Source organism: Cervus canadensis, chromosome 9 (genome assembly GCF_019320065.1).
Source record: "Cervus canadensis isolate Bull #8, Minnesota chromosome 9, ASM1932006v1, whole genome shotgun sequence".
NCBI classification, from domain to species: domain Eukaryota; kingdom Metazoa; phylum Chordata; class Mammalia; order Artiodactyla; family Cervidae; genus Cervus; species Cervus canadensis.
In genome coordinates, this window is record NC_057394.1 from 863,189 (window position 1) to 891,172 (window position 27,984).

Genomic DNA, 27,984 nt, shown 5'->3' on the forward strand with positions numbered 1-27,984 from the left:
CGGGCAGCCTTCCTCCCGTCACTTCCACCAGCTCCCCGGCAGGGATGTGAGTGAGGGATGAATCACCACAGGACCGGGCTGGGGTTTGGGCGTAAGGACACAAGGGTGTGGCCAACCCCAAATGGGCAGTGAGCTGCTGGGGCACCGGACGTGACCATCGGACCATCCTCTGTGTGCACAAGAGTTACGAGAAGCATCTGCGGTACTGTTCTCCCCCACCTGCCGCCCCGGTCACTTCACGCGTGTCAGTGCTGGGGGGCACACTCCTCCCCCCTCGAGCTGGAAGGTTCCCCCTTAGCCAGGTCAGGGTGGACGGGGGACGGCATCCATGCCGACCACAGGTTGCTGGCACCGGGGCTCCTGTTTTACGAGGAACATCCTGGCCTGCAAAGCACACAGCTCTGCTCGTGGAAACGCCAAGGGGCTTGTCTCTGGGACCAGGGTTGCTTCCGAATTTGTCTTCAGACAGAAATCTCGAACGCCGAGGAGAAACCTGCACACTCTCAGCCGTTGACCCAGGACTCCTGGTTATGCGCCCGCCAGCCTGGCACGGGCGGCACCCAGTTGTGGGCACCAGTTGTGGTTTCCATGCAATGCTCACACGTCACATGACACAGAAAACAAGTTCTGTGGTCCAGCCAACTCTGAATAGTGATGCAGTCTTGAACAGTAATTCTTTGTCCTAGAAATATCCCAGAGGACTCACGGTAATGGCTTGTGAACGACTGAGATTTCCCACCGTCCTGACCTGTCTTCCCTCTTTACGCGCTGGAGTGTGAGATGTGTTCAGCCTAAAGCTGCGGTCAAGCAGAGAACGTCCGGAGTGCAAGGCGACGTGTAAGGACTAGAGAAGACAGTCCTGGGCATCAGCTCTAGCTCCTGGCGCTCTGGGCTTGTAAAGGTCTGGGAGGTGATGCCTCCAGAGCAGTGCCCACACACGGTGCTGTGACTGACTTCGGTGCCTGGGCTCGGGCAGCGCCCGCGGCTGCAGCAGCTCCCAGGGCGGGCCGCCGAGCCCCGGGCCGCAGGCCTCTGGTCTCCGTCCTGCCCAGGAGGCCATCACTCCGTGCAGCCGGTGTCAATGCGGGTGAGGAATCACTGCTTAGAGAACAACTTCCTTAATTAACGGAGAAGGGGATGGCAGCCCACTCCAGTATTCTTGCCTGGAGAACTCCATGGACAGAGGAGCCTGGTGGGCTACAGTCCACAGGGTCACAGAGAGTCAGACACAACTGAGTGATTAACACTTTCACTTTCACATTTTCTTTAATTCAACAGTCAGCGTCTGTGGATTAACTGCTGCCGCGGTGGGCTCCGATGCCCTGGCCTCTCCCATGAAGCCCCGAGAGGTGCCCCAGGAAATCTCCTCAAGGAAAGGACTTTCAACAGCTCAGTCACTGAGGATGCAAGTCTTTCCCATGCCCCAGCGCCTGCTCCAGGCTCGGCCACGCTGTTCATGGCCGAAGTGGAGCTGTTTGTGATGACGCCATATTCCAGCCCCGGGTACCAGGACGGAGCTCCTGGAGGTCCAGGAGAGCGTGCGGACAGGGCGGAGGATGGTGTCTGAGCAGTGGGGGTGTCACCTCCGGCCGTGGCGGTCTTGACGGCCGGCTCACGGACTGTCCCCAACACGGTTCACCTCCTAGACCTCACATCTGTGAGGGGGGAGTCACTGGACAAGAAGCCTGATGGTATGAACTTCTGCAGCCGAACACCTTCGCCCTGGATAAGCCGAGCGCTGCCCAGAGGCAGTGGGGGCAGCATGGGCACCCGGGGACTCGTCTCCAAACACGATGGGCAGCACGCTTCCCATGTACCACCAACCCCGTGGCCACGAGTCACAGGACCATCGACATAAAGTGCTTGAGCTTTCACGGCGTCACTGGTGTGAGTCTCGTGGGTGGAGTCGTCATGTCTGACAACCCGGTTGGAGGTGAGGGAGCCCCGCGGGTCAGAGAACCAGCCCCAGCTGGCCGTGTTCCCCAGGGCGTGGAGCGTGGTTCCCAGGGAGCGGCTGAAAGATGGGCTTCAGCACCCCCCCGACATCCCCACCAGCTCGGGAGAAAGAGCAGGCACTTCTGGTCAACGCGGTGTGAGGACCATGTTGACGTGGAACCCTCCCACGAGCCCTCGGACCGTCTTCAGGCGGGCTCTGTTTATAGTTTCAGGGCAGCGTCTCCGTCTGCCTGCTCGCCGGGCAGGATTCCAGAGAGAAAAACACAGCCTGGTATGGTCTAGATTCAAGAAACAACAGAGAGTACGATCCCACGTCTCTTGGTGAGATGCCACGGAAGCCAAGTTAGCAAGCGGAGTCCAGCAGCATTCGCCCGAGCGCTCGGCACCGAGGTGGCGGGCACGCTGCTGACCAGGTGTACCCCCCATTCAGGACGCTTGCGGCCCAGAGAGGACGGGAGCACTCACAGCTCATCAGGCCGAGGAAACCACGAAGGCCTCCAACAGGTGGCCGAGGAGATGTCCTGGGAGAGGGTCTGAGGAGGAGAGTCCAGACCAGGGAGGGTCTGCGGGTGCGGATGGGGTGGGGGGCCCAGGACACAGGCTGCCTTGTGTCTAACCTGAGGGGCAGGGCCCTGAGGATGGGTCACCAGACTGCCCCTCAAGGGAAAGCCCAAGGATGAATAAGCCAGCCTAAGATGCTGGGCCTAAATAGGGCTGGAGGTGAACAGCCAGTGCAGGTTTATCTGTGTTTAAAAGGGAGGACAAATGGTTAAATCCTTAGAGCCCCACCGAGTTTAGGCGTCAGAATAAAGCACAGCCACAATGGACCATTTGACAAATCAAAGGGAAAGAAATTTCTACCTGCAGCAGACTTGACAATTACACTCATTCGCCTTCTTACTGAGTCGAAACTCAAAATTTCCAGCAACTCAAACCTGAAAGAGAGATTGAAAACTCGTTTTGACGGCCACCTGGCTCCGTGGCGACCTGGCGACCACCACACCGCATCCGGGTGATGGCCAGCCTCCCTGCGGGTGACACGGCCCCGAGAGGAGCGGGTGGGTCATCGGCCCATCACGGCTGTGAGGCTGCCCGGCCGCACCAGGTGGTGATGGCCTGAGAGGTGCTCTCCCCTGCCTGTCCAGCTGGCAAGCAGGAGCCGGACAGCAGCGTCACTGCCCTCCCCGGGGTCACACCACGGCGCGCGGAGGCCCCCAAGTGCTTTGGGGAAGAGCCACGGCTGACCGTGGCTGGAGAACCCAGAAGCCCCTTCTGGAGTCAGGGGTTCACCACCTCCCCCACACCCTGGGAGTCTACTTTTCCAGAACAGAAATTTAAAATCCCGTTCTTTGAGACCATCGTCACCAAATGTTATATTCCTTACCAACTGCGCCATCTCCATAACAGCCCACTAATGCTTATTTACCCAGGAGAGATGGACAACCCCTCTGTCCAAGTCAAGTCAAAATCGAGACACACCACGTGTCTCTGGTACCAGCACTTTTAGGCTGGACTGAGTCCCTGAAGGTTGATACGGAAAGTGAAACATCCCTGTCCATCTCCTTCTCAGTGTGTCTACAGGACCCCACCCTCCACGGCCTGGAACGGGCTCCGAGGATGCAGGATCCCGGGGCCATTGCGGGGGGAGGGCTCACGTCTTCCCTCTTGTGGGGGTCAGAGCACGGCCTCGGGGTGTCAGAATGGACGAGAAGGGTCCCGAACTCCTGCTGTAAAACGGACCCTGCATGGCTTCACCCGAGCCTGTCGGACGGTCCACCACCACCCAACCTCTCCTCCAAGCGTCCGACTCAGACTCTCCGGGCGTTCTGGCGACACTCTTGGGGTCGTTACGGAGAAGAGGGAGGGAGCGTCATGGGAGGAGCACGGAGACTTTGGTGTTTTCTCCGGTGAGAAAGCGCTGGGAAGACAGTGCTACATTCCCCTCCCGTCCGGCGGTGCCCTCACCTCTCGACGTCATTGTCCCGGTTCAGCATCTCCATGTAATTGTCCTTCAGCCTCAGGAACGTGAAGCCAAACCTGCAGGGCAGACAGACCCGGGGTTAGTGTGGACCTCTTTCCTCCCCACAGATATTTCTCCTTCATACTTTGGGAAAGCTTTCCTTTTGGAAAAGAAACGCCTCTAGTAAAATGGAGACCGTCGGCTGCATGGCGAAGTCAGTACTGCGTTTATTCACTGCCTCAAAACACTCTCCACGAGCCCAGGGAGCTGGACATGGGAGTGGCCGCTCGGCGCGTCACACGCGATGAGCTGCTTCCTACTGGTGACTCTGACGGGCAGCAGGCCTGCGGGCTGGGCCCTGTCTCTACTATCAGGGCGGCCCTTCAGAGTTGGTTATGATGTCAGAATTAGGACTTGGGAGCCTGTCAGTCTCCAGGCGGACGCTCGGTCTACTGACACAGAAACCACAGCGCAGCTCAACATGGGCCGCAGGGCGCTCGACCGTGACCTCCATCCAACACAGGCACGTGCGGGAGCTCTGCCCACGCCGGCCCAGCGACGGGCGAGAGGAAGCCGGCCTGGCTTCCGGACGCAAGGCGCTCACGGGAGGTGGATACACGCTCGAGCACCGCAGCAGCCTTGACGGTACGAAGACGCTGGGGCCTGCGGGTCAGGGCCCGCTGGCCTGGCGGGAGCTGGCTGCTGAAGGAGAGGCGGCTTGGGGGTGGTCCCTATGACTGAACGTGCCTTAGTGCCCGAACGCTCGTGTTCCAAGAAGACATAAACCTCGCTCGCTCTGAGAAATCTCCCCTGGGTATGCATGAATATGTATGTTGAATACACAACATACACACCTGATATCACTTTCAAACTGCAGGGGAAAATGCAGCATTTAGTCCATGACAAAAGCATGGTTCCAACAGACTAGAGGTGCCCGACGTCCATGCTCCGAGGGCAGTGAAGGGGGAGGTTAGTGCCTTCACTGATTTTTTAACTGAGGGGCCGTTGACTCACACCATGGTGTGAGTTTCAGGCGTATAGCGGTGTGACCAGGTTCTTGCCACAGCTCATATTCTGCTGCAAGTTATTATGAGGTTCTGGGTTAGTCCCCTGTGCCCTGCAGTGAATCCCGCACCTTCGGAGTTAAATCAGGGTCATCGGTGATGAGAAAGGAAAGACTTGGAATTACGCAACTGGAGAGAAGTGTTTTCCCAAGTGTTTGCGTAGAGCCCCGTGTCACGAGGCAGCAATAACTCCCAGAAAGAGACCTGAAGGAGCTGGCAGGACAGGACTCACAGGAGTGGGCAGTGAGAGCCCCAGCATCCAGCCCAGCCCTTCTCACGCTGGGTTACTTTGAGGAAGTTGCTTGACCTCTCTGGACATCAGCTTTTTAGGATGGACGACGAAGACTTGTCATAGGGATTCTAAGACTGCATCTTAAAAAATCCTGTGAGTGTTTGCAATGCCTCTAGTTACTGCAGAAGTTAGGAGGGAAAACTGCCGTCTAAGATAGCAGGAGGAACCCACATCCACTGCCGTGGGGATCAGAGCCCAGAGGCAGTGACCACCTGGCCCCCACCCGAGTGGAACACCCCAGGCCCAGGGACCTGGTCAGGATGCTGCTAGGACACATCCACGGTGACGGTGGACAGTGCCCAGAACACCCCCGCCTCCAGGGCCAGAGTCGCCTGACACGCACCTCTGGATGCCCTCGACCAGGGCCACCTCATCAGGCGAGGACGAGATGTACGCGGAGCGCTTCCCCGAGTCCGGCGACTTCCGGGGTCCGTCCACCTCGTCGTCGTCCTTCACCTGGATGGTGTGGCACAGACAGAGGGCCCGGAAAAACAGCTCCTCCCGCTCCTGAAACACAGCACAACCCACGGCTTTAAGCACGTCCGCTTAAGACAAAGGAACCCAAACAGACGATGACAAACAACGAATCAGGGCCTGCAGCCGCCGGGGGTCGGGGAGTGTCAGCTCTGCCTCTGGGGGCAGCCGCGGAGTCCAGGCCAGACAAGATGGACATGGGCTCAGGGAGGCGGCAGGTTCAAGGGCCTCCTGGGTGACCGCTGACGAGGGTAACGGCCCCTCCTGGAGGGAGAGAGACGTGGAGCCACAGCAGCAGGCTGTGTGTGTGTGTCCATGTGCGTGCGTGTGCACAACCGCACAGCTGGTGTGAGCACGTATGCGTGCCTGATGTGTATGTGCGTCCGTGTCTGTGTCCCTGTGTGTCCATGCGTGAGCACGCACGGTCTGCAGGGTCCCCTACTCTCAGCCCGCAGTGACCCAGCTCAAGTGTGACGTGAGCTGTCTCCAGCCCCGACGTGACGGCCGGATTCACCGGGGACGCCTGGACCCACGTCTTTTCTTCCTGCGAGTCACGGGAGAGTCAGTTCTGTCCCAGACCCCAGGACAAGAGGTGCCCTTGCTCTGTCCCGAGACATGTCCTTGGGAAGGGGGGGGGGGCGGGACGAGGGCGGGAAGCAAGACCACCTACCCGCCCACTGGTGCCCGGGGAGGCGTCGATCATGTCGATGGCGGAGGCGTCGGGGAGCACCTGGCCGTTGCAGACGGCGTGGGGCACGTACACGTGGCCCTCCACGCAGCACTCCTTGAACTCCATGTTGTTCTCGGTGAGGGTGCCCGTCTTGTCCGTGAACACGTACTCCACCTGCGGATGCGGCTGTGCTGACAGGCTGCCCCCGAGGGGCTCAGACCCCCACACGGCGCCATCCCTCCCCCCCACCGAGCTCTGTGCACGATGGGTCCTGGTTATCACGCCCACTTAGCAGGTCAAGACAGCGCAGAGCTCAGGCCCCAAGCTGGCAGCCGGGAGCAGCTCAGCGGAGGGGTTGTGAACTCTCTTTACGCCAGAGACTGAAGCTCAGTCTCACTCCGCCCGCCCAGACAATGATGACCTGGGGCCGCGAGGACTGAGAAGACGGCTGGGGGAGCTGAGGGCTCATTGCCGATTCACCCCAACTCAGGCCCTCAAAACCCGGAATCAGCCCTGCTTAGAAAGGCCATGGGTGAGCCGGTGTCGGCGAGTGAACGTCACGAGTCTGCCTAACTTGTCGACACAGAAGCACCCCCACCGTCACATGAGAAAGGGGAAGCCGCCCTGCTGCCGTCTTTCGAGTGTCAGTTGTATCTGCTCAGGGATGGCAGCGTCCCCCTCCGAACACCCAGGGGGTCTGCCTGCAGGCTGAGAGTCACATGGCCTCTGGAAGCCTGAGGATGCAGGTGTGAGGGGCTCCCCCACCATCCAGAGAGAGAAGACTGTTCCAGAGACACCGACCTGCCCCAGCTCCTCGTTCAGGTCCGAGGTGTTGACCAGCGGCCCTTCACCCATCTCCTCGTCAAACATCTCCTCGTCCCAGGTGATGAAGTAGGAGCCCAAGAACTTCTGCATCTCCACGGTGACGTACATGGACACGGGGATGATGTAGTTGAAGAGAACCATGAAGGCCAGGAAGTCCGTGAAGGCCCTGAGGAACTGAGACGGTGCGGCGCGGTCACGGCCAGCACTGCGAGCGATGAAGCTCAGCTCAGCAAGTGCTGTCTGTGAACACAGGCGCTTCCGACCCGACTGGGAAGGCCACCTGGGCCTCGGGGCTGTCTGCTCTCCTCTGTCCGCCCACGTCGGCGCCGAGGCTGGCCCCACACCTGTGCTGCTGGTGGGGGGCGGGGGCGGGCCACCTGTGAGTCACACCTGGAGACAATGGGGGCCTCCCGCCGAGAGCCCGGAGGACACCAAACAGGGTGATGATTCTGTTTACTCTGAGATTCTGACAAATGACCAAGCTTAGGTCTGGACAAGCAGCTTTTCTGTCTAGTTTTGTCCTTATTTCTAAGCCATTTAGTCTCCTGGCAGGCTGGCCTGAGCACAGGAAAGAGGTAGGGTCCCAGGCTGGGATTTGCACATGGCCCAGGTAGATGCAGTAGGCCCAGCCAGAAGAGGGTACCGTTTTAAGCAGAGGAAGTGGAAGTCAAGTCGCTTAGTCGTGTCTGACTCTTTGCGACCCCATGGACTGTAACCTATCATGCTCCTCTGACCATGGGATTTTCCAGGCAAGGATGCTGGAGTGGGTGGCCATTTCCTCCTCCAGGGGATCTTCCCGACCCAGGGATCAAACCCAGGTCTCCTGCATTGCTGCTGCTGCTAAGTCGCTTCAGTCGTGTCCGACTCTGTGCGACCCCACAGATGGCAGCCCACCAGGCTCCCCCATCCCTGGGATTCTCCAGGCAAGAACACTGGAGTGGGTTGCCGTTTCCTTCTCCAGCGCATGAAAGTGAAGGTGAAGTTGCTCAGTCGTGTCCGACTCTTAGTGACCTCATGGACTGCAGCCTACCAGGCTCCTCCGTCCATGGGATTTTCCAGGCCAGAGAACTGGAGTGGGGTGCCATTGCCTTCTCCGCTCCTGCATTGCAGGCAGACGCTTAACCATCTGAGCCACCAGGGAAGCCCCTAAGTAGAGGAGATTTAATCAAATAAACATATTGGGACTTGCCTGGTGGCCCAGCGGTTTAGACTCCGTGCTCCCAATGTTTAAGGTTCGTCCTTATGAATTTAGGATGGAAGCCGATACCCAAAGAAGGTGGAGCAGCCAGTGCCTACGCAGGGGGCGGACGCAGCTGACTCTCACTGTCAGCAGTGTGTCTACCACCAGCATCCCATCATCCCGTGCCCCCAGGCGCCTCCGCCTACCAGGTTCCTCTGTCTCTCGGCCTCCGTCTTCTGGTTGTACCACGGCTCGTCCCGGAAAGGCTCACTCTGCCACACGTACTTGAGGACGGTGTTGATGAGCGCCTTGCTGATGAGGATGCACAGGTACACGACGAGGAACATGTTCATCGATCTGAAACACAAGACGGTCATGGAGACGGAGCGCCTGTTCCCCAGGAGCCCCGAGCTGGGTGTCAGCTTTCTCGGAATGAGCACGTGGCGAGCAGACGGGAACAACACAGCAAAGGTTTTAGAGGGGCCCCCGACCAACTGCCAAAGTGGAAAAGGCAAGCTCGTCTACATCTGAGTCCACTCTGGGCGCTGGCCTGTGATTGGGGCCACAGGGACAGAACTGGGGACAGGGGACTCTGGAGGACAGGAGCACAGCGCACGCCCGCCCTGCTCGAGGGCGTCTGCATGGTCTAGGGCTCTTAATTCACAGAACACCCAGAAATCAACGTCTTCTATCACGAAGCATCAGCCAGTGCATTCCAGCCTGGAGGAAGGCCGGAAGGAGGGAGCAAATGCCTTGTGTGGGAAAAGCGCTGAGTCCTTAGCCAGTGTCTTAGGAGCCTATGAAGGAAGTTTGATTTTCCAGTATCTGTTTCTGAGACCGATTTGTCCATGCGGACATCTGGAAACTAAGCACCCTTCCTTAATAAGAACCGACGGCCCAACTCCACGCTGAGGCAGCCACGCTGATGCAGCCACGGGTGGGCAGACCCAGGGTCCCACTTGGAGGCTGACTTGCCAACAGCAAACAACGGTGCCCCGACAGTCACCCCCAGTCACCCCCAAGTTACTAAGGAGCCGGTATCTCTCTATTTCACAACGTGTGGTCACTCAGCCGTCCATCCCAGGTTAGGGACGCTCTGTATTTTGTGAGGCAAAGAAGATGCCACCTGGGTCACATTTTCTCACAAACTCAACTCTGTCATGACTTATTATCAAAAGGATTTTACTGTTTAATGAAGATTGTTGGCTCTGCTCACACTTTTCCTCAGTGAAACCACATCAGAAAAGCTACCTAATTTCAACTTTTTCACGGGAGGACCTGATGGGCATCCACAGCTGACCTTGACCCAGGTGTCCGCACTCAGGTGGGAGTCTACGGATGTGGCTGGGGTGAAAGGCACCTACAGCCCCACGAAATAAGATAGTCGATCTAAGATCTAAATCATCACCCCAACCGTCTGTCAGACCTCACGAAGGAGTTGCTGGTCAGGCCAACAGGAGAACGATTTCACAGCTGCCAGGGTCTGTGACAGTGGAAGTCACGGGTTTTTTACATGATTCGGATGAGACTGGGCGCATTAGGTTGGGACGGCTGTAGACGTTTTACGTGATTCAGTCCGTGGGATACACGAGCTTACTTCTCAACAGCAGAGCGCTTCTGGGACTTTGATTGGTAGTTCAGCGCCATCTTGGTCTCCATGCCCGTGTAAATAGCGACACCTGCAAAGCAGAGGGTAGATGAGGGGCAACCGCACAGCCGTGTCTGTCGTCCTCTGCACAGCGAGGCACGTGCAGAGAGGTGCAAGTGGAGTTCTGGACAAAACAGATCGCACTTTACATTTTTCTAGGCCAGCTAGCTCTTCATAAAAAGTCATACAAGAAGATTCTTTAGACCAAAGACTTTTTTTTTTTTCCTGCATACATAGAGAGCAATCTGTACTTTTTTTTAAAAAAAGTTCAGATTTTAGTAATTTGGGCTTCCCAACAATAAGACACACTTGTGTATTAGTTGTTTCACTTGAAACATTAAAATTAACCCACGGGGAATGGAAGCTACTAACAAAGGAACACAGCCATTAAAAGCATTTCCTGCAGAACCGTAGTGTGTGAACTCTTTCATGGACATGACTTCATGTTTGAGTCACAAACTGGCATGTCCCTGTTGTGGACTGTGGTCCTGCGTGGAGACCGGTTTTCTTAGTGAGGACAATTTTCGCCACCATAAATCCACAGCACCTCAAAGCACAAAGAGACACTTTCAGGGTACCTCCATGGATTTTAACTGCTTACGGGGCCCTTAGTTTTAGAAGCTATTATTAATAATTCACTAACTAAAATGTTTACCGAAGATTTTCTCAGTGTTCTTTAGCGTGGCTCCTCTAAGAAGCAGGTTTTCCGATCCTAATGGCCTGCAAAGAGAAGGACGACCAGAAACAGGACAATGGAGAAGCAGCTCACTGGCTCAACTGCATTTCATGAGGAAACCATCTCAGTGTAGATCTGCTTGTGTCAGGACCATGAACTCTAGCCGAGGCCCAGGAAAGGCAGGCGCTGTTTCCCTGGGGACAGTAGAACCGTCTGCTGGGAGATTCCCACAGAGTCAGCTCCATCAGGGCCCAGCCCCACTGGGCAGCCCCCAAGGCTTTGACCCCACTCCACCAGAGACAGCGGGCCTCACCATCAGCAGCACCAGGGCCCCTCCCAGAAGTGCCACCCCACAGACCAGCCTGGAAACCCGCCCCAACAAGCTCACGTCCAAGGCAGCTGCGCTGGGGACGCCAAGTGGTGCCCGCAACTCACTGAGCTGTTTCTAGCACATCCCGGGGGACTTACACATACATTAACACAGTCTGGCTTTCAGAGAGGCGCTGGGGGCCCAGGGAGGCACCCACAAGCACGCAGCCAAGCCCCAGGCCCTGGACGCAGCCGGCCTGTGAGTCTGCAGTGACCCGCGCACTGCTCTGCCGGGGCAGACAGCGAGAGAGGAAGTTAAAAACCATTCGTGTGCAAACAAGCACTCGGGACTCAACAGTGACCAACAGACAAACTCTCTGCCTTTAGGGGTTCGGGGGCCAGTGGTCCCCTCTGTTGACCGAGTAATCATTTCTTCTCATTTCCCAAGAGTAGAGAGGGAATAAGAAGCAGATTCAGATTCACTAAATTTGCCATTTACAATATTCTCCTGGTTTTCTTTGGAGAGTAAAGGGGTTTGGGGTAAAGGGAAACATTTGCTAAAGTTTGCTTTTCACTTAATCAGCATTTGATTTCCTTTTACCAAAGGAGGCGAGGACCTACTGAACGTTATAAACTTAAATCCGTCCAGTGTACTCAGCCGACCCGGCCCAGGACCACATCAGGGTGAAGACGAGAAAGGGGGACTGCCCAGCGGGGTGTGCTGGCTGGGACACCCTGACCCGAGGGGTCTGCCCAGGGCAGTCCGTGGTCTCAGGGCGTGGCCCCCAGCCGACAGCCACGTGGGACGGGGCGCCCAGGTGCACACATGCTGTCCATTTCTGTTACAAGCGCTGTCAGCCTCTGTCAGCAAACACGACAGCTCACGTCCAAGGCGTTTATGGAAACAAATGGCCCTTTAGACAGTGTCTCTGCGGAGTCTAAAAATAACTTACTTTAAAAAGTACTTTGCTCCTGGTTTGGACAGGAGGATGAAGAAACATCACTCAGAAAGGAGCCAGAACTTGGATATACAATTCATATCTGTCCACACCACAACTTTATAAACATCTTTAAACATCCAAATATTAACAGTCTGTTGACTTTAGTATAAATACTAAAAAAAGCTAAACTAGAATAAGTACCAAAATACAAACTATATTAGTAATTATCTCTCAAGGGACTCAGCCATCAACTTTGTACAAATATCAAATAAGGAAAACCTGCAGTGCTGACTTCTCCAGGGTCACCCACTGGTGCCATGGAGCCAGCTAAATCTATCCACCCACCTTCAAACACAAATTAGTCCTCATGAGGCACAGGAATCCAGGTTGTTTCTCCTCACTAACCAGGCATTTACCTTTAGAACAATATGTATGTAAGAAAGACCAAGGCAAGGCCTCCATAGGTTCTGAAAAGCACTTGCTAACCTGCTGATGAAGAATGGTGATAAAAATATGCTAAGAGGGTGCCAACTGCCTCCTTAAAACAAGTAATTCCTGGAGCCTCTCAAGGAGAGAAACCCCACAACTACTTATTTGACATTAATTTCCATTTTCTTTTCTACTTCCGGGCCAGTGCTTTCTTTAATACTCATGGTAATACCAGGACACTGGCAATCTGGAAATGTTTGAATTGGAAGAAAAATAATCTCTGACCAGCAGGGCTTGTGGAAAAGGAGCGACTTCGAAGGCAGTCCCCTCAGTGTGGACCTCGCGCGAGTAAAACGTTCCCAGGCCTGGGAAGTGGAGGCGGCAGAGCCCACGCCCGGGCTGAGAGGGGTCCGAGGCCTCGGGGCTGAGTCAGCTCCCAGCCGCCAGTGGTCTGGGTGTGGACGCCCACCTGGGACCTGTGCCGGTCACTGCCCATCCCCTGCAGCAGGTTCCCCGTCCCTGGTGGGCGTGAACCGGGAACCAGCCCTCAGGAAGCACATCCCCGACGTCCAGGGCAAGAAGGTGCCCGGTGATGACCACGAGCAGATTCACGCAGCCGTTCTGACGGCCTCCAAGTCAGAAGCCATTCGGCCTCATAGTCTGTTCAGCTACGGAAGGTGTTTTTAATGGGGAACTGCACCCTCCCCATCACCTGCTCGGGGAGGGGGGCTCCTGCCCTGCCCGGCTGTGATGAGGCCCTCAGCAGACTCTCGGGAGAACATTCTCCATGGGGTCATTAGTCTGTTAACACGTCCAGACATATGCACTAGAGAAACCAGCCAAGACAAGAGCCCAGACTCTGGTCAGGCAGGATCACCCCTCAAACCCACTGGACAGTGACGATGAACAGCTCTCATCAGGGAAAGAACCATGTTTAATTGAACAATAGAGATAAAACTTCCCAGCCTTCAGAAGAAGCTGAGAACTCACCTCACCAAGGGGTCATTCTGATCGTTGTAAACATTTATGCGGCCGACGAACCTGGGGGCGGGAGGGTCAGGTCACTGCCGTGGCGATAGTGGGGCGGGGGTGGGGGGAACAGGACCTGAGACCCTGGCTCCTGGACCCCCTCAACCCCTGTCTCTAAGAAGGGCTGAGGTCCTCCCGGGAACACAGGGGTGGGGGCTCAACCACACTTCCTCCCCGCCCCCGCTTTTACTTGTTCTAATTAGCCCATGACTTAAATGACATTCCTTAAAATCACTTCCTCAAAGCACAGAAAATTCATTTTTCTTCAACACATTTAGTTCCATGAAGCCTTTTCAAATATCTGCATAGAGAGCTACAGATGATTGGAAGAGGGCTGGACTTCCGCGGTGACACACACCCACCCCAACCCACCCCGACCAGCCAAGAGCCGGGCCCTGGGGGCCGGGTGGGCGGGGACCCTGGGGGGAGGCCGGCTTACTTGTAGAGGTCGGGCTGGGGCTGCTCACACTCGATGGTTGCGTGGAGACTGTCGATGTCTTCCTCCGAATGGAACCCCTTTGTGTCCTGAACCGCATAATGAGTCTGCAGACGGAAGGACATGGGGAGTCACAGCCCAAACGAGCAACACAATCTCCCCGCAAGGGGAGACCCTGTCCTGGGGCAGCCCCGGTGTTTAAGTGTTTATGCACATAAATAAGCCTGAGTACAAAGCCTGGTTACCATATGGGACAGAGTCTGCAGAAGTAAAACGGTTACAAGACTATAGGTACCACCGTGCGTGATTCCTGCATCTAAGAGGTGCCAGCAAAGTCTTCCATCCTTAGCCAGTGTCCTCAACTAACCCAATTCTCCTCCAAAAGCAGACATTTGGGTTCATCTGTCCAGCCTAGTGGCCACAACCCCAGCCCTGCCCCAGAGTTTCCGAGGCCGACGGTCTGGGTGGTGCCCGAGAACCACATTTCTAAGCAGATCCCAGGGCTGCTGGTGCTGCTGGCCTGGGGCCCCATTTTGCAAAGATGGGCCCTGAGGGCACCAGGAATGGTGGACAAGTAGGCCAGCCTTGGGAGGACGCCATCTCCTCTGCATCCCTGACGAGTAAGCTCAGGCAAGCGTGTGAGGATTCAGAATGACGGGGTCACAATTCCAGCCCAGGAGCACAGACACACAGGCATGTGCCGCGGGCCACGTGTGGACGGGTGTGGCTTCGCCCCGACCGCAGTGATGCACGGACGCTCACGGCATCCGCTCCCGGGAAGGGTGGCCGCGTCTGAGCAGGGACGTCCCCCTGTGGGTGGGGGTGCAGACGGCAGCCCACTGCCCGCGGTCAGGTGGCACGGCTTGGCCGGGCTGGGGAGGAGTGGACACGACCCCGCAAGCTCCGACAGCCACTGAACACTGAGCACTCTCCACCCAAAACCACTCTCTACAGACGACGGTGTCGCAAGGCTCCCTCCCCTGGGATTCGGGACGTAGAAAACGGGACAGTGAGTGTGGAAACCCCACGGGCTTTACGTGATGAGGCCGTGGTCATCCACGGGGAGGAGCAGGGTGCCCTTCAGGGCTTGCCCCTCGGGGAAGCTCCTGTGTCCATGGGAGCCAGAGCCTCAGAAATGCTGGACCCACGGGCCAGGCTCACTTTCATAAACTCCCTGCAATCGTCCGTGTTTTCAAAACAGTGAAATCCTTAAAATTAATAGTGATGTGCCTTTTGTTTGTGATCATTAATTAAAATTTTTTAGTACCAGCTGCCAGTATAGAACTCCACACTGAGTGTAAGAAATGAATCATAATTTCTGAAAATCCTTACTAAGATATTTTAACAAAAAGACACTCATTGAAGTAACAGTCGGGCAAAATCTAGACTTACTTTTCACACAGTTCCAGTCTGGTGAAGTCACTGATTTTGACAGCAAAATGAAAACCTCCTAACTCTAACTATCTCTTCCTTACATCCTTAACTGGGTGCCCTCGCTAAGCAGCAGCTAAAAAGGAACACGGACTTGCTTCTGTTACCTGGAGAGGCTGAGGGTTACGGTGCTGGGGTGGGAAGAAGAAAGTGGGGATCGAGGAGACGCAAACGAGAGCAAACAGCCCCTGGTCTCCCTGAACGCAGAGCCTCCCTGCCCGGGTATCTTCCGGCCACAGGGGCACAGCTCAGGGGAAGGAGCGGGTCCCATGGGCAGAGAACAGGCACGTTACTTTGTGGCTGGACTCCCCATCCAGGCTGGCGGTGGTCACGTGGCAGGTCCCATCCGCACGGCTGCTGGACAGGAAGATCAGGTCACAGGGGAAGGTCTCGTCCTCCTTGACCATGACGATGTCCCCGACCTGCAGGACAGACGACAGACAGCGCTGTGAGCCGAAACCGGCCTCTGGCGGCGGCTCCCACGGACGCCATCACAGCGTCACTGGCAGGAAAGTGTGTGGATGTTAACGCGGCTGAGAAGGGTCGCTTCTGGGGCAATTGGCCCAAACCCAGGAGAGACCAGGAAGGTCAACGCACCACTGGACGCTTAGACCTGGACGCTCCACAGGGCATGATGACAGAATATTCTGCAGTATTCTATCTTGCAATGATAGAAGTAATGTGCAATATCTGAACTCCATCCAGGAGGATGAGGTGAGCAGTCATCCCGTGGGTGTGAAGCCTGGGACGTGGCCGCAGTAAAGAGGCCTGTGTGGTTCCAGCAGAGGATCCGCACAGACCATCGGACAGACTGGGCTTAACCAGCTTTGAACAAAGTACAAGAGCCACTCAGTGGAGGAGGGACAGCCTTCCCAACAGACAAGGCTGGAGCACGCGGGCAGTCCTGGGCAAAAAGGACCTTCGCATAAAAAGTAACACAAAATCAACAAGGAACTTAATCTAGAACTATAAAAACTTTAAAGGAAAAAAAAAAAAAACCCAGGAGAAAGTCTTTGGCCACCAGGCCTTGGCAAAGAGTTCTTAACTTGACACTAAAAGCACCATCCATACAAGGAAAAGTCAGTGAACTGGGCTTCATCAGAATGAAGAGCTTCTGCTTAGTGAAAAACCCCATTAAGGTATTTCTGGCAGAGGACTAGCACCTAGAATATGGGAACTCTCAACATTCCACAGTAAAAACCCTCAATGAACCAAGCAGGAAGCGGGCAAGGGCCACAAATCCTAAACCAGTCACTCCTAAAGGAAATCAACCCTAAATATTGGAAGGACTGATGCTGAAGCTGAAGCTCCAATACTTTGGCCACCTGATGTGAAGAGCTGACTCACTGGAAAAGACCCTGATGCTGGGAAAGATTGAAGGTGGGAGGAGAGGGGAGGACAGAGGATGAGATGGTCGGATGGCATCACCGACTCAATGGACATGGGTTTGGGTGGACTCCAGGAGTTGGTGATGGACAGGGGGGCCTGGCATGCTGCGATTCATGGGGTCGCAAAGGGTCAGACACGACTGAGTGACTGAACTGGACTGAATGACACACCAGAGAAAAAGCAGTGTTCTGGGCAGAGGGAACACCTGCTGAGAGAGGGAAGCACGGGGAGCCTGGTGTGCTGCAGCCCGTGGGATCACGAAGAGCTGGACGTGAGTTAGGGACCGAACAGAAACAACAGCCACGAGCAGATGTCTCACGAAGGAGATGCCCTGAGGCAAGCAAGCAGCCGTGAGGCGCTTGCAGCCAGCAGGGAGGCGTGCGCATAGACCACACGGAGAATCAGGACCACGGAGGCGAGAGGCAGAGGCCACACCGAACACTGCTGGGGACGCTGAGACGCAGAGCTGGTGGGGACACAGCAGGGCAGGCTCCGGGAAGCGGCTGGGCTGCTCCTTCTCAGCCAGGAAGGGACTGTCCACGACGGCCCAGCAGCTGAGATCCTGACTCTTATACCAGAGAATGGAAGCTATATTCACATCCAAAACCTCTACACAGACGCTCACAGCAGCTTTATTCGTCATGGCCCCGACCTGGAGAAACAGCCCCCACCTGGTCCCCCCCCACGGACTCTGCAAGGAAAGAAAGGTGTGCAGATGCCCAACCTGGGCGAGCCCCGAGGGGCTTCGACTGTGAGAGGAAACCCAGCCGGCAGGTACAGGCTGTGTGACTCCATCTACATAAAGACACGTCCTGGAGGTGGACCCACCTACCGCCCAGTTCCCTGAGACCGTAAACCTGCTCTACAGTCGATCCCAGCTTTAAAAATTGACCCACAGAAGAAAGAGATTTAAAACAGAGGTAGCTTGCCTGAAGGGAACAGTACTTGGGGAACAGAGTGGTCTGCACCCAGCAACTGAAGCAACCTCAGACAGAAGTTTTGCCAAAGGAAGGACGGCCACGGGCGGCGGGCACTCACCCGGAGCTTCCGGCTCTGCTTCCGCACCAGCCGGCCGTGCTGCACGAAGTGCACGGGGCACTGGTTCATGGCGTTGTCCGCCTTGTGGCGCAGCCAGTCCTCGTAGCCCTGCCAGGACCCAGAGAGACGCCCGTGAGCCCCTGGCCTGCCCCGGCCGGGCAGCCACGCTCAAGGGCTGCTCCACGCCCAGGGAGGCCGGGTGGCAGTCCCCGGGGAAGGGGCTCTCCACACGGAGCGGGGATAGGACGCCCAGCAGGGCAGAGGGGGACACGGGAGAGCGGGCGGCCCCGGAGCACCGCAGAGCAACATGCAGGCGGGGGGCTGGCAGGGCCGCAGGGCAGCTGAGGGCCAGGTGGTCAGGAAGGGCACAGCCCCGAATCCGCCACCTCCTCAAGTCCTTTGGGGCTGCTGGGCCGTGGCCCCGGGTGCAGCCAGGGCAGACCCGGGCTGCGGAGAGCAGCGCCCCCACCCGCCTGGCACCGTGTCCTGGCCGAGGTGGTGCGCAGGCCTCACCCCCGGGAGCCGCTGCCACCTCCCTCTGGGTACCTGCACACCCCCCACCCGCAGGAGCCACGGCCGCAGGGCAGGACGCTCCAGGGCACCCCCTTAGGGAAGGGGACGCCCCCGTGCAGTGTCCAGGGGCCCCGCGCCGTGGCCAGGGTGCTCTCGGCAGGGCTCCGTGCTCTTTCGGCTCTGACGGCACCACGGCCTCGAGGCAGAGCCCGCTCAGGTCAGGACTCAGGTCTCCAGCCCCCGGCCTGTCCCTCAGGGGCTCACACGGGATGCATCAGGTGCACGGACCAGGCTCCACCTGTGACACGGCCCCTGCATGCAGACACCCCACACGTCCCCAAGGCGGCCCGACGCGCCCCTCAGTGTGTGTGGGTCCCTGCAGGGCCACGGTCTCATTCCACCTGCTCTCCAGACGTCTACAGTCAAAGCCAACTTCATGGGCAACAGGTCAAATCGCATCGCCGTTCAGTTCTCCACATGCAGATCTCCGGTGAGTGGGAGACAAAACCCGGACGGTCACAAAGGGAGCCTTCGATGCCGCTCCAGTTCTGGATCAATCACTGAGCAGTCCAGATGCTCTCACCCTGGAGACCGGCAGAGGCACTGGCCTCACACTCACGAAGGTCGCCCGGAGACTCGGTTTTTCACATTCTCTCGGTCGGGAGGAGTCGCTCTGCCGTGCATTCCCGTCACTCGGGGGCAGCCCGTACACCACGTCTCCTGTGACATGTCTTCAGAGTTTTTATTTTTTATTTAGAGACTAACAGAAAGCATGGCTTTGTCAGCAACAATGTGACCACCAAGAATTTAGACGCTGCCTTTCAGGAATTATTTCAATGCAAATACCATTGTGTTCAAAAGTTTGCAGGAGATGAGGGACCTGCATCTGGAACATACAAATTGTCTCAAGGATAAGACACAATCCAATTTAAAAACGGGCCAATGACTTGAAGGTATTTCTCGAAAGAAAATTTACAAAAGGCCAAGAAGCTCATGACAAGATGCCCAGCACCGTTATTTACGAAGGAAATGCAAAACCACGGTGGGCACCACTTCACATCCACTAGGGTGAGTGCAACAAGGAAGATGGACAGCAAGCCTCAGCAGGAACGTGGAGAAACTGGAAACTCACGCACGGCTGGTGGGAAGGTCAAACGCTGTGGTCACCTTGGAAAATACTTTCAACACTAGAGCGACTATTCCTCTGTATGTGTGCAGGGGAACTGAAAAGCTATGTCCACATGAAGCTTCCACGTGACGGTTCATAACAGTGTTTCCCGGAAGAGCCAGAGCAGCAGAAGCACCCAGATGTCCATCAGTGGATGCTGGGTAAATAAAATGTGGTCTGTCTGCATGATGGAGTATTAGCCATCTATGAGCCAATCACTGACACACGCTACGAGTGGTAAACCTTGAAAACATGCTGAGTGAAATAAGCCAGACACAAAAGGTCACCAAGGTAAGATTCTGTTAATACAAAACGCCCAGGGTAGGCTGAAAGTGGACTGGCGTTTGCCAGGAGCTGGGGCCGGAGGAGGGGGGTGGACAGTGAGGCTCTCGGCTTTCTTCCAAGACCGTGGGAGCTGAGCAGAGCTGATGGTGAAGCACTAACCAGCCACCGGGAACAGATCGTGGGAACAGCAGGCGAACTGCTCTCCCGTCAGTCACTGGCTCATCAGTCAGGGCTGCAGAGGATGGCAGGACCCACACTGAGTCAGGAGTCACGGGGCCGTGCTATGTGCGGGCCACGCTCAGACCCTCTGCAGGAGCGAGTCCTCGGGGTCCGGGCAGCGGGGGCGCAGCGGGCAAGCACCTCAGGCCAGCTCCATGTGGCTCAACGTGAGAACAGATTCTTCCTCAAACCCTCAGAGCAGCAAATGAGCACTACATCATACAACCTCCCTTGTTTCAACTCAAGAATCCACCTAAACCAGTTACAAACGTGAACTTTCAGAGGTGAGTGGAACGTCCCATGAACTGGCTAAAACAAGCCAGGAGGCTCTCCTTTGGCTGACAGGTGACCCCCCATAGCAGACACTCTGTGGGACCCTCCTCCTCTCCGCTTGCATCTCCAAAGCTCACCTGCTTGATGGCTGTGACCGTGATGACGAAGAACAGCGGGAGACCGCTCGTCACCGGACTCGTGGGCGTATCGATAATCAGCTGCAAAGAAGAGAGGGTGGTGGAGTCACCTTCAGAAACGCTTCTGAGGGCTCTAGACGGACTGGTTGGCCCTGGACACCTCCTGCGTCCACTCTGACTCATGGCAGCTCACTTGGCTGTTACCCCACCCTGTCCCGCCACCGGAGATACATGATGTGAGGTAAACCATCCCAGTTTACCACAAAACTGAGGGCACTTCTCCTTATCACGGGCTGTGTCAGCGGCAGCACGACACGGGCTGATTCCAGTGCGGGCGTTGTTTCAGTTCACCCTCTGCTTCTGGCGCCACACTTGGACTACATTATTTAAATAAATTACTGTGGGGGAAATGTTTTAAAGTCCTTCCACTGTATTTTGTCTGACTGAGACAAGTTAGGCTGCCGATCTGAAAGCACATCTGACCTGCTTCCTGATCCACACCTCACGGTGGTTTCTGCTTTCTTTTTTTTAACTCTCTTCCTTTTAATGTTTTTTTTAAGAAGCATCCACATGATTTAGGGAGATAGTGAAGGACAGGGAAGCCTCGCGTGCTGCAGTTCATGGGGTCGCAGAGTCGGACACAACCGAGTGACTGAACAACGATAACATCATGATTTGGGGATAAGTGGGATGACGTGGAGCTTAGTAAGTCCCCCTAAAGGTTAGGGAGCTCCTGGCCTCCCGTCAGGACTGGAGGATGAGGGCAGAAGGCAGCCGGACCGGCTCACACGCACGGTGCTCACACCTGTGTTCTAGTGAACAGGTCTCTGAACCAACACGCCTGTCCTTGAAGAAAGCAGGGGACGGGTCTGCAGATAAAGGGCACCAAGTCTGTGCTCCTCTTTATCAGCGAACCAGCCAATCATCCAAGAGTAAATGTCACTTATTTATATTTACATTTGGGGCAACAGGAAGAGGGGACCAGCCTTACCTGGACCAGAAATATGATAAGAAAATAAAAGTTGGCTATTCTTCTGAATTGTTCAAATAAGTTCTTGGGTATGAAGTTCCAAAATGTGTACTGCAGAAGAGAGAAACACAGCGATGTCATTTGGATCACACTCTACAGCGGGTCGCGTTATTCTGCCACGTGACAGGCAGGTCTGCATTTCAAAGTAAAAAATGACTGGGTTTTGATACAAAACAAAGCTGAGAGTGTTTGTAGACATTTTATCAACTTGTTGACCGTACAAAGAGACTGCTACCACAGAACACGGACTCCAAAGCAGCGTATTTGAATCACCCAGTCCCAGATAATTCAAGGTGATGCAAGGGAGCTTAGGAAGAGTTTCACTGCCAGAATGTCTGGGTTCTACCCTTTCTGTCTATAAAGTGATTAAAAGAGCAGCATGTACCAAGGATGTCTCTGATGGTCCAGCGGTTAGGACTTGGAGCTTTCACTGCAGGGAGCGTGGGTTCAGTCCCTGGCCAGAGATCAAAGATCCCACATGCCACAAAGCAAGACCAAAAGAAAAAATAAAAGAATAGCATGTGCCTTAGAGGAATGTGATGAGGACTGAAGTTCTGGCTTAAACTGGTCTCAGAAAAGACAGGGACGTTGAGATTCTATAACTTGAGAAAATGCACAAACAAATCAATCTTTGTAAGTGCTTGAGAGAGACGTATTTTCGTCTTAAGTGGGCCAGAAGGAGGGGTTCCCTGGTAGCTCAGTTGGTAAAGAATATGCCTGCAATGGAGGAGACCCTGGTTTGATTCCTGGGTCAGCAAGATCCCCTGGAGAAGAGATAGGCTACCCACTCCAGTATTCTTAGGCATAAGGAAATTACTTTTCACTAACTTTAAAAAGGAGTTATTAAAAGAAATATAAGATATACCACACCACAGCATTTGTGTCTCATGTTTGTGATTCTGTGACTAACCTAGAATGATCTTTCAGTCTTTATATGCTCCCTTCCAAGAGATCCTGAAGCCAAAGTGGATTGTCCTCAAGGCCCCAACCAGTGAAGCCCACCCTGTCCTCCAGGACCCAGATCAGCATACTCACCACCCAGAAGTCAGAACACGTCCCCACCTCTAACAAACCACTCAGTGCAAATCCCCATCTTTTATCTGCTGAAATGTTTATAGATGGAAGATGTACATTGTTTAGGATTTGCTTCAAAATGGTCTCAAGGTAGAAAAGAGACGCACAGACGCACACGGGGCCACCTGCTGATATGTGCAGACAGCAGGTGGCCGCGCGCAGACGTCTGCTGCCCTCCTCCCCCTCTTCTCCTGTGTGTTTGCAAGTTTCCACCTTATAAAGCACCACGCATTTATTACAGAAGGCCATCTTCTACCATCCTTCCAAACGTGCAGATCAGTCTTGATCTATTTTAATGCTACTATTTCAGGACGCCCTTTCCGTTTTCTAAGTCCTAGTCTACCAGGGAACCGTACAGATATGGAATTTAAAACCACCTGAATGATTACTTTATTCCTACCGGGTGGAGGAGGCCTGCGCTGCAGCTTAGGCGTTATGTTGTATGATCCACATATTTTAAGGAATAAATGACCATCATAAGTTATTACTGCTGATTATCAGTAATATGGTGGGAAGAGGGTTGCTAATCTCTGACAATGTACAGCATGAAAACTGAAAACCCAGTGAGATAGTTTAAACAGTCAGGACTGCACTAATTATCAGTACTGCATGGATAAAGTGAAACGAGCTCTTTACTGCACATATGAGAGCTGGCAAATAGATAACAGTGGGCCAACCGTACATTTCTGATGCCTGCTAAGCTGTAATGATCTAATACTCGCTCAGACACTTGGGCCACAATACAAGGTAATACTTTGTATAACAGGTACAGTGTAGCGCTCTGACCTACATCCGTCTGTTGGGTCCTGCCTTCCGCTGATACCATCAGTAGGACAGAACCCAGCACCGGAGCCCTCCGTACTGAACCCCAGAGCAGGACAGCACGGAACAAAGCCGGTACTTTCCTGCTGCGCTGGAGCTGAGACGTCAGAGGCGGGTGGAGCTTCGCTCTCCCGTCAGACAACTCGGGGAGTGCGGAGTGCAGAGCACAACCCCCGCCTCAGGTCCCACTCACACCCCAGCCCGGGCGTGCGTCTGCGCCAGGCCTGTGTCGTCAGCCCCGAGCTGGTCCCGGCCCCCCGGGTTCTGTCCTCACCGTGGGCTCTGTCCTCACTGTGGGCTCCCCCCTGGGTTCTCTCCTCACCGTGGGTTCTGTCCTCACCGTGGGCTCCCTGCCCCCCGGGTTCTGTCCTCACCGTGGGCTCCCCTCCCCCCCGGGTTCTGTCCTCACCGTGGGTTCTGTCCTCACTGTGGGCTCCCCCCCGGGTTCTGTCCTCACTGTGGGCTCCCTGCCCCCCGGGTTCTGTCCTCACTGTGGGCTCCCCCCCCCCCCGGTTCTGTCCTCACTGTGGGTTCTGTCCTCATTGTGGGCTCCCCCCCCGCCCGGGTTCTGTCCTCACTGTGGGTTCTGTCCTCACTGTGGGCTCCCTGCCCCCCAGGTTCTGTCCTCACTGTGGGTTCTGTCCTCACTGTGGGCTCCCCCCCGGGTTCTGTCCTCACTGTGGGCTCCCTGCCCCCTGGGTTCTGTCCTCACCGTGGGCTGGAGGGGGCCCAGGCACAGAGAAGCAGCCCCGCCTGGCTGCCCCCTCCTCACGTGGCCCCAGGGAGACAGGGACGGCCTGGAGCCACTCTGCTTCACTGGCCGCGGAGAGGAAACCCAGAGCGTCCGGAAACCGGCAAGGCTGTGGCCATTGGTACCTTGCAGGGCCCCGGCACAGGTGCACTCGGGTGCCCTAAAAACCCACGCTCTCTCGAGAAGGCAAGCCCGGCGGTCTCAGAGCTCAGTTTCTGTACGGAGAGGAGACCGCACAGCCTGAGCTGGATATTTACTTCTGTGGCAACTGAGGGCAGAGCCGGGAGCCACACGCACTGTGTGCCCAAAGCACATGTTGTGAACTGGTGACGTCCCATCGTCCTGAGTCTGCAGCAGGGGGTGGGCGGCTGAGGTTTGAGAACGCCCTGGCTGGGAGGCTCAGTGTGAGGTCAGAATCAAAGGGAAGGGATCACACATTTAGGGTCATTTCTTATTTTTCCTTCTTCTACCATGTTCTGCTCAAAAGGGAACAGAACGTGGATCAAACACTGATCACCAATAACAGATCAGGCTGGAAATTTAACTTAGAGAGCATAGGCATTTGTTCACTTAAGGAATCATTGTTGACAGTCTTTTAAGGTAGAAATGAACATTTTCTTTCCAAGAAAACATAGATACACCAACATAGTCTCCAAATCTCTTTGCAAATTTATTTCTTACAATCTAAGCGATTCATGGGGTTGCAGAGTCAGACACGACTGATCTGAACTGAACTGAACTGAACTGGAGCTGTGTTTTCCGCATTCTGAGCTGTTTTTAAATGAAAACAATCGTGTGTCTCGCCTTCAGCATCACCCGGTCTGAATCCACAGACATCCACCGCTGCTGACTCAGGCCCCAGGTCCCCATCCCGGGGCCTCCTCTGGACCAAGTCCAGCCAGCACCTGGGGTCACAAGTGCCGTCTGTTCTGCAGGGGAGGGTGCTCTAGCCTGGCGTGTGCCGGGCAGGTGGTAAGTGGCGCCAGGAGGATCTGACCCTAGACTTGAAATCTGACACTTAAACACGACGCAGTTAGCAGGGAAGTGAGGAGGAAGTGCTGGGACACCTCGTCTTAACAGTGTTCTGGGGGGTAACCGGGGGCGGGGGTGATGAGCATGCAGCCTGGTACTCAGGGGCGGGTGGTCCCAGCTTCAGGGAGTTCTGAGTGTCCGAGGAGCCACGTGGGGGAGGCCCAGGCAGGTGCTCACCTTGGAGGAGACGATCCTGTTGTCCGGGTACCTCTGCGGGATGTAGGCCTCGGCGCCTGGCGGGGGTTCCCGGTGGCCCACATAGACCGTCCGGCTGTCCACCCAGTCCTCCTCCCCGGCACACTGCGGGCGGGAAACAGAGCTGTCAGTGTGGGCGGGGCCCGGGGGGCAAGGTCTTCCCGTGGTTGGCTTTGATGCTGGTCTGTGTGGGGGCCGGGGAGGGCTGGACCCCCTTGCAAGGTTGATCCCCACTCCCTACCTCCACCCCACTCCCCACCCATCCCCCTGGGCCCCTTCAGGTGCCTGTGCTTCCCCCCCGACCCCCAGCTCTTCAGGGAAGTGCCACCTGCACCCCCACTGGGAGCTGAGAGGGCCTGCAAAGCTCAGTGGAAATGACACGGCGGGTCCATTTAAAAACAAAAAGTGACAGCAAAGCCCTAAGGCTTCCAAACAGAAAAGACAGTGAGTGGTCCTAGGATTTGGGGAAAGGTCTCTAAGGAGAGAAGACTGTAAAACTGTGAGCTCAGAGCAGAGGGTCTCTCCGCCCCCGAACAATCGCATGAACAAGACTTCCTGGAACGCAGACGACCCGCCTCTGACCCACGTCTGCATTATTCCGATCGCTGCGCGCCTGATCTTCAGGGAAGAGCCCCGCCCAGGAGAGCCTTCTAGGAACACGCGGCTGACTGTGCGCGGGCGGCCCTGAGTGCCCGGGACCCTGCAGCCCAGGAGAGCCTTCCAGAACACGCAGCTGACTGTGCGCAGGCAGCCCTGAGCGCCCGGGACCCTGCAGCCCAGGAGAGCCTTCCAGGAACACGCGGCTGACTGTGCGCGGGACCCTGCAGCCCAGGAGAGCCTTCCAGGAACACGTGGCTGACTGTGCGTGCGACCCTGCAGCCCAGGAGAGCCTTCCAGGAACACGCGGCTGACTGTGCGCGGGACCCTGCAGCCCAGGAGAGCCTTCCAGGAACACGCAGCTGACTGTGCGCGGGCAGCCCTGAGCGCCCGGGACCCTGCAGCCCAGGAGAGCCTTCCAGGAACACGCGGCTGACTGTGCGCGGGCGGCCCTGAGCGCCCGGGACCCTGCAGCCCAGGAGAGCCTTCCAGGAACACGCGGCTGACTGTGCGCGGGCGGCCCTGAGCGCCCGGGACCCTGCAGCCACTGAGGAGACTATGGTGCATTCTTGGGTGGCAGGGTGGGGCCTGGACCCCCTAGACAGGGAGCTCCAGCTCAGGGCTCTGCCCCTCCCCCCAGACAGGCAGCCCCAGCTCAGAGGGAGCCCGCAGGCAGCAAGTCAGAGGAGGTTTCTCAAGGCCGGTTCCCTCCCTGGGCACAGGCTGGTTTTACTGTGATCACTGGACGCCTCAAATACAGCTCCCTGGTGCTGCCCTAAGCGTACAGGTCGGGGCACCATTCCTGCTCATGGAACGAGGTCAGGAAGCAAGTCCGCACACCCTCCAACGGGACTCGCCCCCCTGCAACACAAGCTCCTCCGGGAGGAGCCTCGTACCAACCGACTCAGCCCTGTACGAGAGAGCGAGACTTGGCGCTGGCCCCTGAGGAGAGAAACGGGAGCAACAGACAGCCCCCGGGGGCCCTGGCGGCTCCCCGAGTCCCTGAACAGGTCACAGCTCAAGGGACGGAGCGGCGGCGGGGGCCTCATGCTTGACGGCCAGGCTGCAGCGGCGCCCACGGAGGGTGCCCCCTGAGGTCACAGCGGCTGATGAGCCTCAAGGCAAGACAGGCCGTTTCAGATCAGCCCCCCGGGGAGCCCCGTGTGTGGCAGAGGCACAAAGGTGCAGACCCTAAGTGGGTTAAACTCAGCTCAGAAGGCAGAGAGAAGACAGCAGACGGGAGGCCGGGAGCGCCTGTCCACCGCGGTTCTGCACACGCCGCCTGTCATCACGCGCACCCTGACGCATGCGGACCGCTGTGAGCGTCTGGATGGGCCACTCGGCGTCTCTGTGTCCAGCCTGCCCGGAAGTAACATGAAGGGATTCTGGGTGTCTGCCGGCTCAGCAATGAAAACAGACTTGGCCTTTTAAGCAATTTCTTAACCCCGCCTGTTGTAAACCAAACAGTAACCACAGTGCACGGGTGACGCATACCAGAGGAAGTCAGGCCACACGAAGCTCTGCGATGAGTCACGGCTGATCACAGAATCTCCTGGGGCCGGGCGACAGAGAGGTCGGCGACAAGAGGGAGCGGGCCCTGATTCCAAGACGTCCGGCATCTAGTTTCACAGCAGGCAGCGTGAGGAATAGGCCGGTGTCGGCAGTTTTTGAAAGTAAACTCCTAGGACTAAACCTGGGTGAAATTAGCTTCCGTGGAAGTTGTGTTCACACGTGGATCACAGCAGGACCGCTCAGCCTGCGCTCTGGGCCCACAGCCCTGGCAGGCTGGGACTGTCAGCTGGCCGAGAACACATGCCCCTTCCCTCCGGAGGAGGTAGGGAGCTGGGTGGGATCCGGCCTCACAGATTCCCACGTTCCTGGGGAATCACAAGACGTCCCGCCAGGATGCAGGTGAGCTGGAGGCCCAGGCGTTGCCCGCACAGCCCCAGGGGACGCCCCACAAGATACTTGCGAGTCATGTCTGCTGGGGAATTGGTACCTGGGATAGGCCGGCCACCACAGCCAATAATGAAAAGGCAAGGACGGCGGGGGATGTGACTGGACATTTCTCCAAGAGCTTCAGTGGCCAACGGGCACATGGAAAGATACTCAAAATCAACAGCCCTCAGGGCATGGCAGGG

At 56.3% G+C, this 27,984-nt stretch overlaps 1 protein-coding gene across 5 annotated transcripts in view; it reads right to left on the minus strand.

The window, feature by feature from the left end:
- The window catches only part of ATP11A (ATPase phospholipid transporting 11A), a 100,202-nt gene that overhangs the window by 27,468 nt on the left and 44,750 nt on the right, over positions 1–27,984 (minus strand). For all 5 annotated transcript variants that reach the window (XM_043477561.1, XM_043477563.1, XM_043477562.1 and 2 more), the window contains 15 exons: positions 25,229–25,351; positions 21,334–21,423; positions 20,343–20,423; positions 17,748–17,855; positions 15,614–15,742; positions 13,893–13,996; positions 13,415–13,465; positions 10,725–10,789; positions 10,019–10,100; positions 8,628–8,778; positions 7,218–7,415; positions 6,417–6,590; positions 5,616–5,779; positions 3,922–3,993; positions 2,818–2,891 (listed from right to left, as the gene is read on the minus strand). In XM_043477561.1, coding sequence (XP_043333496.1) covers positions 2,818–2,891; positions 3,922–3,993; positions 5,616–5,779; positions 6,417–6,590; positions 7,218–7,415; positions 8,628–8,778; positions 10,019–10,100; positions 10,725–10,789; positions 13,415–13,465; positions 13,893–13,996; positions 15,614–15,742; positions 17,748–17,855; positions 20,343–20,423; positions 21,334–21,423; positions 25,229–25,351 — 1,666 coding nt within the window. The remainder of the gene's footprint in view (positions 1–2,817; positions 2,892–3,921; positions 3,994–5,615; positions 5,780–6,416; positions 6,591–7,217; positions 7,416–8,627; positions 8,779–10,018; positions 10,101–10,724; positions 10,790–13,414; positions 13,466–13,892; positions 13,997–15,613; positions 15,743–17,747; positions 17,856–20,342; positions 20,424–21,333; positions 21,424–25,228; positions 25,352–27,984) is intronic.